General features: G+C 36.8%; 1 protein-coding gene across 2 annotated transcripts in view; it reads left to right on the top strand.

Annotated features, from left to right (window-relative positions):
• Positions 1-12,334, top strand: part of STARD13 (StAR related lipid transfer domain containing 13) — a 117,567-nt gene that overhangs the window by 27,794 nt on the left and 77,439 nt on the right. The window contains exon 1 of one of the 2 annotated variants that reach the window (XM_072404240.1): positions 1,988-2,280. The exons of the other annotated variant lie outside the window; for it this stretch is intronic. Within the exon in view, the coding sequence (XP_072260341.1) occupies positions 2,115-2,280 (166 nt within the window). The 5' untranslated portion in view covers positions 1,988-2,114. Of the gene's footprint in view, positions 1-1,987; positions 2,281-12,334 lie in introns of those variants that run through there. 2 annotated transcript variants of the gene reach the window in all.

Raw genomic sequence — 12,334 nt, forward strand, 5'->3', positions numbered from 1 at the left:
TAAGTACAGCTTACGTGTAAAAACTTTATAAAACCTGATCTTAAAAATGTTGAGGTATTATACCTCAATATAACTCCTAACTTTTTTAATGATATCAATGATTCAAGGTCTTATCACTTCTCTTAACACCACATTCATAGCTTCCAAAATATATTTATTCATATCATAAAATAAAGGTCATTTCACACTGTTATCATTTAAATGTTACCTTGTGACCTTTACTTTGCAGCCACGTGTGAGTATCAGAGAACACGGTTGTAGAGAGGGCTGAAACATTGCTTGTACAGATAAAGTTCTGTAGTTCTATTGGTCTCCTTTATTCACTGTTTTCAAGATTTTTGAAGATCCTCTCCTGCAAAACACAATAGGGTTGATTTACTAAATGAATATTGACTGTTCACTTCAAGGTGAACATTTACCTTTGCAAGGGATAACTCATTTAGCTTAGTGAATGTGATAATAAAATACAGAATTTTTCCTTGCACTTGATTGGAAGAACTTCATTTCATTTACTAAGCCAAGTAACGTGTCCCTTGCTTTAGTGAATCAGCCTCAATGCTGTTATTATTGTGTGCATGTGCCACACATGTTGCTGTTTTAAATATATATACAATGGTACCTTGGTATAAGTCCTTAATCTGTTCCAGATCATTGGACTTATACCAAACAGGGCTTATACCAAACAAATTTTTCCCATAAGAAATAAAAGAAAAATGAATAATCCGTTCCCATGAAAAAAAAAAAAAATATGATACTGGCATATTAGACTTTGATGGGGCTTTATGAAATATTTTAAACACTGCTTAATACTAAAATACATAAATACAAAAGCAATAAGATAAAATAAATTAAAATTTAACCTCACTTTACCTGAGAAGAGTCGAGTGCCTACTAGGTTATAGAGTTGTTCACTGAATGGTAGCAAGTGGCGTACTGATGCTCGTGGGCAGACGTGGCTTTGACTGGAGAGCGGTAAATAAGGGTAGCGTGCGGTGTTATGGCTAATTTTGACCCATACAACTTCTATCACAAAGGTTCTATACCAAGCAACATTTTTCATGTCCAAACAGGACTAATACCTAGTTGGACTTATTCCAAAGTGGACTTATACCTAGGTACATGTTCCTTGCAATGAATGTCTAATTTTCAATATTTCCATATAGCCAATTTGTCATCAATAACACACAAGGCACAAAGTTCCAGTCACTTATTTAGAGCTAAAATTAAAAGAAAAAATAGGTCAGAATTCTATGCATATGTTTCTGTATAAACTCAGTATGACCTTTATGATGTGGGATGGAAACATAAAAATGGAAATTCATTTAAGGATAAGCAGGTGGGACAAGGTGATCATTATCACACATCCAGGACTAGAAAAGTCATTTCAAAGTCATTGTTCATCTTTACCCTGCACTGTGTATTGGCTGTACATGGTGCTCAAATTTATTGTCCCTTTTTCTTAGTTGCCACTATATATCCTTCTGTCTTGTACGTCACATTAGGAGACCCTGTAATAAAACAAAGTCCCATGATACATTTCCTGTATATACAACATCCAAGAGAATTGAAGGTCATATGTTTATATTGCAGTCCAAAATATTTAGGACAGTTGATCCAAAAGTGACGTTTTACCGGTCTGCGTGTAACTGTTAGGGACAATGTTTACAGATCAGTAAAGGAAGAGACACCAAGTTGTCACAGCCACCTGCCTGGGAGGAGGGGGTTGCTAATCACAGAGAATTCCTGGGTGGCTGTGAATATTCTCTTTAAACTTGTCTTTAAAACGCTGGCTGCTTAGTCAGCCCTGAGGTATGTCATTAGAATATGTGCATTTGTGAAGATTAAACATGCCTGACAGGACTTTGCTTCAGCACTGTGTACTTTTTACATCACTGGCTGCTTGCAATTGGCCCCGGGAGTCATGTGACCCTCTTGGAATCCTGAATTGTATCCACTGGCACTCCTCTTGTACTTTGACGACTTTCCCTTTCCAGCTCCTTAGTATTATTAACTCCCTTTCATTATAACAACTGGAATCTGGGAGGAAGAGTACAGCTGAAAAGAGGAAAAAAAATAAAAAAGAAAAGGATAAAGCATTTTATTACAGAACCATAATGTGGGTCCAGGAGCCCCTCAGCCCAGCGCCAGGCTGTAAGAGAATAAATGGTGTGTCACCTGAAAGCCAGGAGTACTATGCGTGCTTTGACAAGAAGAGGAGATCTCCCTATAGGATGAGCAGGATCCTAGCCAGGCAACAACTGTTGGCTAAGATTCAAAGAGGTGAGTTATTTCAAGGGGCTTTCCTTTATCCTTCGTTAACAAATATTTACTGATAAGCCTTTCAGCACTTCCCAGCTTTGACATGGTGTCCAAGAATTTATTTTATGTTCCATAACTATCGGAGCTTTTTTATTTCTTGATAATACCTGACGTTGTATCAGTTCAACTATTTCTGCAGGTTTCCTTTCTAATTAATGAAATATTTGTTTCCCTTGTATGATCAGTAATCATTTTCATTTTTATCCTGCCTTGTACATTATTAGAAAATAAAGATGAGGAAATACTTGCCCAGGCTGATAAATTTCTAATGGCCGAAATTCTTCATTAAGTCGTGATAGTTGACTTTGAAAAGTGAACACCCTTTACTCCTTTAGTAAACCAACTTTTCTAAATATGTTGATGATAAAGATTTCCAGTCTGATTTTTTTTTTAGATAATAGAGGCAGCAAATGTTTTCCTTTGATGTAAAAGTACAAACTGGTTGTAAGCAACAGGTTGTTTTCTTAGTTTCTTTACTCTAGTTGTAGTAAATTGGCATGTAATGGCACACAGAATATACAATGTGCATATGATCAGGTTTGTCTGTATCAGGTAACAAATTTTTACATAAAGAGAAATATTAAGTGACTTAAATTAAACAGGTGTTCTGGCAGAAGTGATCAGACCCATTTGATTTTTCTAAACACGTTTACATCTTTGGTAAGTACATTCCTAATGCTCCATCTGTAGTGTGATGCACATTGCTAAAATATCTCTGCTATGCTTACAGCAAACATTAGTCAATCTGCTAAATTTTTCCGATCCAGAATGATTTTCCATTGAACTGATAGCCATTATAGTTCTGTGCTTGGTGCATAATAAATTGGCTACAACTACCATACTAGATTGCAAGCTCTCTTGAACAGGGTCCTCTACACCTCCTGGGTCATTGCCTATACTTGACTAATATATAGGTTTGTAATTTTCAACCCCTATTTATTGTAAAGTACTGTGTGGTATGTTGGTGCTATATAAGTTTATCAACAAAAAGTATTAGGTTATTAATATTAAGCAGGATTTATATAGCACCAACATATTACACAGCGCTGTACATTAAATAGGGGTAGGAAGTGACAGACAGTTACAACCAGTGACAAATAGTGACGGGAGGAGTACACATTAAAGATTCACACTTGAGAAATCTGTTTTTACATGGATTAGCTTAACAGCAGTTGTCTAAAGTGTTAATTTTGGGTGGATTTTTCCTTTAACTCATTGCCACATTGCCATTAGTTGATGTTGGATAGTGTCATTAAACTTTTCATGTTCTTTTCCATCTCTGTTACAATGTTCCTCCTATTGTTGCCAAATCTAGTTAAGCGGGTTGAACCCTATTAAACAACATGCCTAAAGGAAGTGTGTGTATTATGCAGATAATAATAGGTAAGACATGTGCTCCAAGCATGTAATAAGATCTGTCTGAATGAAAATACACAGGACTGTTTATTTGAGGTCACTCTGTCCTAGAAGGGAGGAACAATAATCTATTATACCTATAAAAACCTTAAAAATTGTTCTCAAGATATCTGATTTGAAATTCATGGGTTTAGATACCTGTTGTGGCCATTCTGAAGGGGTCCCCTTCCCTCACCCTGGTGGATTTTTACAATTATTCTATGTATTCGTAAAATCAGCAAGAAAAGCTTGAAGACCCAAAAGAGGGTAGGAAGGTAAATTATTACAGGGAAATTGTACTATTTTTAATTGGTGTTAGACTACTAGACACTACTTTTTATCCTATAAGCCAACCTGGGAAGAACAAGACTATTTAAGTATCTAAGTTTTGCTGATGTGCTTATTGGTTAACAACTAGTCAGTGGGTGGTCCCACAACATCACCGCCTCTGAGGAGTAAAAACATTCAAAGGCATTACAAAAACCAAGAATAAGAGTATACATACTCTCACATAAGTGTCTATTGTCAATAGACAAATATTTATGCCATATTAAAGGATTCCCACTTAATAATTGGGAGTGTGTGTACTCCCATTCTTTGTTTTGTACTTGAATATTTATGGGACTGGCAGTATGTGCATCCATTAGAAATATTTACTTCTTTGCAACATTCAAAGGCATTAGTCACATATGTGACTTTATTCTCCCAAACGATTTTGACTTACTGTGGGCATAAAGGATGCTGAGAGTGAGGACCATGATATGCAGACTTACCTGAAATTACCTATACACTATGCAAAATGATTAATTGATTGGAAGAAAATTTTGAATTGATCAGAATAATTGCATGTATGATCATATTTGCAATTATGGCTTTATTTTTGTTTTAAATGATTAGCATTTTGAGGACAAAACCACTTTTTTGTTCTAAGTAAACTCACCACTCCTCTCTGTGTTATCCTAACCCGGTCCTCTTCTGGGTCCGGAACCTTTGCATTTCTCTATTGGCCAGGCCAATGTGACATGTGACTGCAGATGTGCACAGTTGGAGTTCAGCACAGTGTACAATTATTACAAAGTAGGTTGCAAGTAAGTTAGTTGTATTGCAGAAAAAACAGAACTTGCCTGCTCACATTTTTTTAAAAAGTAGGTATATTTTTGCCCTAAGAGCTGGCATTGGATTTAGGTTCTTTCTTATATCTGTTATTGTCTGTGGTGTAGCAACTTATGAACTCCATGTAACTTTATACCCATGATGAATACATGCACTGGAGTTCCTCTGCTAAGGTGTCAGTATGATGAACTATATAAACATTCCTTGACATTGCCAAACTAGTAAACCTTTCTTGGATAAAGAATTAATCAATATTTGTCAAATGTAAATGTTTATGAAAAAGTATTTAATATGATCTTTCATATGGTAAGATCTCTAGGGTATTAAAGTGTATGTAAAATCCAACAATGAACTTCTCTTAATTGCTCCTTTTTGATTTGTTTTTAATACATTTGTTACATTTTAATACATTTGTTTTTACATCTGTGTGATAAATGCAAAAAGACACTTTAGAGCTCAGTGCTTTTCTGGCAAATCAAAACTTATATTTATATATATTTGCATGATGTTTATAGAGATATACCATGGACAAATGTATGTGTATTATAGAAATATACTAAATATGTTGAAATCATACTTCATTATTTGAATTTTTTTCTATATCAGAAAGGTGATCAACAAAATATTTGTGATAATGTAAAAAGTAACTAAAAAGTACCTTGCGTTGCATCCTCCTTTTCCTGAAACTTGTAAATTTTACCTCTATTGTGTGTTAAAAAAGTCATCAAAGTGGAAGCATAAATAAATATATTGCAGCCCATCTTGGCTACCGTATGGACAATAGAAATGTATAGAGTGAGGGAGCTAAATGCCAAGTGTCAGATCTTTGCCTGTCAGAGCACCCTGGTATTCGTGGTAGTGATGGGGATTTGAAGCCTTCTGCAGTTTTGAACAGGTATCTATAGATCTCTTTAAATTTTTTTATTTATTTTTAGAAGACTGAGTTACCTTGTTTTTCTTCTCTGTATTATATACAAGCTCAGAAAACTATCAGAAGCAGTTTGATAATGGTTGAGCCTGAACTTACAATGGCTTTTTAACTCTTCTATATTTAAATGGTGGCTATAGGTTACAATAGCTTGCTAATGTATACATATTTTGTGTATAGAAAACCAGATGTGTGTTTTGGTCAGTAGAGTACAAGATAAAAAAAAGCATATGACAGACTTGGTATAGAAACTGCTGCATCTTCCTGATTGAGTACAGTGTGTGCTCAGCAGTGTCTAAAATGACGTGGATAAATTGTCAAGGCACGTTTCAACTGAACTTCAGTGAGCAAGTCAAGTCAGCTTTCACATACATCATTGCTTATGGTATGGAATTCTTATGTCTTCATTTGGACCTTATGTCTTCATTTGTCAACAATACAGTGTTTGTGCTGTAGTGCATGGTAAAAGGTTCCAGCTGCTGATTTATTGATATCGAAATATATTAATAATATTATTATTATTGTTAATAGTAAACAGTACTTATATAGTGCCAACATATTACATTACACTGTGCTTTAAATAGAGGCTAGAGTTACCAAATACAGATTGCTGCACGCATACCACTGTGTATAACTCATAAAACATTGTACAGTTTTGTGCATTTGGGGATATGTATTTGGTGATGTTTATAATTAGATTCCTGAGAACTCAAAAATATATTTTGTAATAACAGAATTATATAGTAAAGTATAGTTGTAATGTAACTTCATTGTTCATGCCAGACATCAGCTTATAATGGGTTCCATGTCCTGTTACATCATGTCACCATAAAAAATTCCATTATACCCAGCTGGAAATAGAAATGTGTAAAGAGTTATAATTAGCTGACTATGAAATGAGCAAACAGTGACAAACTAACAGGTCTTCAGATCCCACCAGGCAACAAGCAAATTATTTTCTACCCAATTGAGTATTCATTAACTTAATATGCATTATATGTCATCTACGTGACATCACAACCCTAATATTAAAGTACCTATAAGTATTAAAGGAGAGTGTCTAGGTATTCCGCTTTGTTTGGCCGTTGGTGGCACAGTGGACATCAATTTGGCCGGCTCACCAAAACTTATTTTTGCAGGGACCTGCCAAAGTTTTGAATCACAGAACTAGTTCACTTATGAAGATTCTTTGAGTGTGTTGAGCCATGGACCAGTGTTTATATAGGCATTTTTATTAAATGTCCAAAGTCATGAGTAATGAACCTACCAGTGTCAATGCTTTAAATTGATGGTTTCCAAACTATGGCTTGTGGTATCAGTTTCTTCTGATGTTATCCACAACAGACCCTTAAGCTGATATACACAAATGTATTTCAGTATTTAAAAGATATATAGTTTAAAATAAAACTGTGACTTGTAGCTGGCAGAGTGGGCGCAGAATTGTTTTCTAATACTACAAAGTTATGGTTAGGCATTTGGTTGCAGACCGGACATGTAAATGAAACATTTTTCAAATAAGTCATCTTGTCCTTCAGGTAGGGAGATATAATACCTCCAATGTAGCTCTTGTTAGCCTATTCTGCTTATTCTGCTACTAGATACAGAAACATCCACTTAAAATGGCAACCAATCAGAAATCAACTCCTACATAATCTGATTAAAATAAATGCAAATCTGTTTGCTGTTTATTTCAACACTGGACACAGTGTTATTTATTTATTTTTTTAATTACAGAAATTCTTTTCTCTGAGGATGAGGGATTTACTGATAATGGATTTAAAGCTGGTACTGACTGTCCCCTTAAAACAAAGTCTTTCCACTTTAATGAGGTTGTGATGAGGAGGATGTAAGACTAAATCATCAATGATTTTCCCATCGCTGTGCTGTCTTTCTCCACAAGCTTCTATTTCATGTTGTAGGAGTTTGTGTATAGGTTCAGTTTTTTATTTAATTGATTTAGTGATCAGTGACCTGTGTTCTGGCCAAGTGGCTTTTTTACTGCAACACAAACTGTGTCTCTAAAAGCAGGAATGGGAATACATGAAGCACTCATGGAATGTGAAGCTCTTCTTTCCTCAGGGGATGGTCACTCGTGGTCAAATACCGGTATTACTGTGTAAGAATGTGCAATATAACTGACCCCCTCCAGCCTGCAGAAACCCAATGAGATTGCTGGAAAAAGGAGTCTAGGTTTATGGTTAGCAAAGGACAAATGTGGGTAAATCAAACCCCAGTAGTGTAGAAGATAGCAGAGAACTATAAATCCCCACTTTAAATATCTCTCCCTTAAATTTGTGTTGCAATAAATAAGCTACTATTTTCAAACAAAGCTTGGAGTCAGCAGGTAGCTTTTAATCACCAGGTGGCAATAATATGTACCTCCAACAGTCTAGGACAATTGCACAAGGCAACTGAAAGGATCACCTATCCCCTTATGTGCTGCTCGCAGTGTTGGGTGAGGATCACACCTGTTACTGGTGACCTGATGACTCAAAGTCAGGTGGATATTCTCATGCTCTTTGTTTCCAGAGAGATATCAGCTCAGCTATGACTGACCTTAAAGCAGGTAGCAGTTAGTAGCAGTTAATAAAAGATTATCTGTCAGGCAGGGTGGTGCTGGACATGCAGAGTCCAAAGAAGCCAGTGTAATTATAGCTCTGATTAGTGTAAATGGGGTAGGTGTGCTAGTAGCACAAGGAGGATGTCTAAACTGTATATACAGTAACTGTGGTATATAGTGATTACTGCTTGTTACCCAGCACTAGACAAAAGCAAGAATGTATGCCGCTATTGCTTGGTCTATAGAAATCACTGCTGTAAATAAAGGTGTATTCCAATGTCCATTATGCTTAGTACGACATATACCAATGTACATCAAGTAGCAACCAATGTACTTCTTGGGGGCAGTATGGTAGCTCAGTGATTCGCACTCTGGCCTTTGCAGCACTAGGTCCCAGGTTTGAATCTTGGCAAGGGCGCCATCTGCATGGAGTTTGCAGGTCCCCCCCCCCCCCCCCCCCCCCCCCCCCCCCGTGTTTCCGGGTTTCCTCTCACATTCCAAAAACATGCAGTTAGGTAACTGGCTTTCCCTAGACTGTGGTAATGACATATGACTATGGTAGGGACATTAGATTGTGAGCCCCTTTGAGGGAAAGCTAGTGACATGACTGTGCTTTGTAATATGTTGGCAATATATAAATACTATATATTATTAATAATATTTAGTGTGGCTGCCCTTGATCCATGAAACATCCTGCAGGCTCCTTACAAATTCTAGTACTTATGAGTACGAGTCCCACATATATGCTCCTTTTGTCTCCTACAATGGGATTCACAAGCTATCACCTGTGGGGTCATGTCTGCTAGCATGCAATTTTTTTGTAAGATCTATGGGCTGCAGCAGAGATGGAGGCACTAAGCTAGAACACGAGAGGTTGATGAGGGATGAAGAGAAGGGAAAGGGGAGGGGGGCAGTGTTAGTTTGTTCTTCATTTATGGTTGACAGGTATCCTTTGATTTGATTTACTATAATGTAATACCTAGCATTATGATTCAGCTGCAAACTCCCAGTGTTTTTGTATCTCATCACTCTATAAAAGAATTTCTGTGCATGTGACTGCTTTGACCTTCTGTAATGTTTTGACAAAGCAAGTTTTATCTAAAATTCAGTTTTAAACGGAAAACCTGTCATCACCCTATTCCTCTGCTTTGGTAATTTATCTGCTGAATTTCACAATGTTAGCTTGATTACTGGAAATAAAATAGCTGTTAACAAACCATGGCCAATATATTTGGAGGGAAGGAAAAAAGTTCCCATTGACCACTTTCCGACCTGGGGAGTTGCAGCCATGCATGCTTGTTATGTCACACATTACCATGCTTTGTTATTTAGGTTATAAAGCTTGGTTATTCCAAAGACGTTATTTCTAATTTTTAGAGACTCTTTAGTCACTGGCAAGGTACCGATGGATTGGCGTAAGGCCAATGTGATTCCTATCTTCAAAAAGGGAGTCATTACCTGGTAACTACAGGCCCATTAGTTTAACATCCATTGTTGGAAAGGTCCTAGAGAGTTTGATAAAGATCCACATAGAGGAGTTTCTGCTAGAAAATAATATTATAAGTGATAGTCAGCATGGCTTCAAGAAAGACAGAAATTGTCAAACAGATTTACTCTCTTTTTATGAGGAAGTAAGTAAACAGGTAGACAGTGGAGTAGCAGTTGATATAGTGTACTTGGACTTTGCTAAATTTGATGACATTTGACATCGTACCCCACAGACGGTTATATGCAAGTTAGGGTCAATAGGTTTAGAAAAGTCAATCTGTAAATGGATAGAGAACTGGCTTAAAGATCGCATCCAGAGAGTTGTAATCAATGATTTAAAAGTACCATTTCTGTGTTTGCAGATGACACCAAACTATGTAATGGAATTAAGTCCATACAGGATGTCTATAATCTACAAGCAGACCTGGATGTACTGTTTGACTGGGCAGCCAAGTGGCAGATGACATTTAATATAGATAAATGTAAAGTTATGAACTTGGGCGCTAACAACATGCATGCTTCATACTGTCTAGGGGGAATACATTTGGGGAATCAGAAAAGGAAAAGGGGGGTTCTGGTAGATCATAGACTTAATAACAACATGCAATGCCAAGCTGCAATATCTAAAGCTAGCAAAGTACTTTCTTGTATTAAAAGAGGAATAGACTGCAGAGATGGGGACATAATCCTGCCCCTGTTACAAAGCATTGGTCAGACCACATCTGGAATATGCAGTCCAGTTTTGTGCACCAGTTCACAAAAAGGACATTGTTGAATTGGAGAGAGTGCAGAGAAAGACAACTAAATTACAAAAATGAATGGAGGAGCTCAGCTATGAGGAGAGATTAGCTGAACTGAATCTATTCTCTCTTGAAAAGAGACGTTTGAGGGGGGATATGATCACCCTGTATAGATATATAAATGGTCCATATAGAAAACTCTCTTCCCCATTATTCACTTTGATTTATAGATAGCGCTCACAACGCTATAGATAGTGCTCATAAACGTGCCTCAAGGAAACGTCCTGGTGTAGATTAGCTCATTGGAATGCATGGGAGTTTCAAACATTGGCTTTTAAAGCCTCAGGTTAAACGCTGGGGAAATTGTCCGTTTAGACTAAGCCTGTGTGGTTTCATCCATTTTAAGATGTTTAAAACAAATAGAGAGACATTGAAAGCAATATTGTAATGGTTTAATATGGCTGTTTCAGGTTAGCTAACCATCAAACCAAACAACCTAAAACAGTTTGTTGCAGATATCTCTTATCTAGCAAAATGGTTACTTTATAATTGGCTGGAAGCAGCTAGTTAAAGTGTAACAGTTGTTACATTGTATCTATCCATGGTCTCCGTACCCCTGAACATTGTATCTGCAGGCACTGCCACCATCTCCCAGCAGCTGCACTCATTGAAGCATGATCAGCGGGTGGTAAATCAGTTCCTGCCTGGCTTACTTAGTAAGCCCATGGTCTACAAGTGTTTAATCCAGAGATACCACAGTAACTTGTTGTGTTTTGATCCTTTTATATAAATGCAGGTATAAAGGAAGCATATCTGAGCCATGAAGGGGACTGTGTTTGTTATACATGGCTGTCTCCAGGGAAATCTTTGAGATAAGTTTGCTAAGGAGGTTCAGGAACCGGTGATGTATGAAGGATGCCAGCTGTGTATGAAGGAAGGATATTAAGTAATTACAATGCCTTGTGTACAAATTTGCCAAGGCAGCAAATTAATAATAACAGTGTTAGATCTAATAATACTGAATATACTAAAATGTCAACAGAAAAGATTGTAGTACATTGTTTAATAGAAACCCAAAAAAAGTGATAAAGTTTCGGCATGCACTACCTTATAACCCCCTTACTATATGTTGAACGTAAAACTTGAATTAAAAATAAAAAACATTGCAATCAAGCGGGTCCTTTATTGCGTAAGGGACAGACGATGTCCCTTCTGCAAATAATAAACATACCTGGCTGATCACAATTTTTTAAATTTGCTTCCCCGTTCCCATTTCATTACGTGTGCTGCCATCTTCTTCCTCTTCTCTTCCGAGTTTCTACTCTGCTGCCACCTCGATTGGCCTGGCGGAGACAATGTAACTCCCACATGCATGCTCATTCAGTCTCCTTACAGCCCTGGGGGATACTGGGATACCTGCATATCATGCCATCAATAATAATAATTTAAAAAAAGGTCGAAAAAGGAAGAAAAGTATGTTTAATTGCAAGAAAATTCTTTGTCCCTTGCTTCAATAATAATCTGCCTGCTTGTAAATTTTCTAATTTTTAGGAGCTTTAGTTTTTATTTAAAATCAAAGTTAATGTGTTCTAATACAGCAGTGAAAACAACCCAAAGTGTTGCAGTATAATGCAAGCACTTCCCAAATCAATAATTATGTGCATCAAGGGCATCTTCATCTTAGTTATGTACAGAATAGGATCTTTGATCACCTCTGAACACATTGGAACATGTTCAAACTTTATATCTTGGGAGTCCTTGGGATCTTATTCTAGGGCCCACAATCTCTGA

This window comes from Pyxicephalus adspersus, chromosome 1 (genome assembly GCF_032062135.1).
Source record: "Pyxicephalus adspersus chromosome 1, UCB_Pads_2.0, whole genome shotgun sequence".
In the NCBI taxonomy this organism is placed as follows: domain Eukaryota; kingdom Metazoa; phylum Chordata; class Amphibia; order Anura; family Pyxicephalidae; genus Pyxicephalus; species Pyxicephalus adspersus.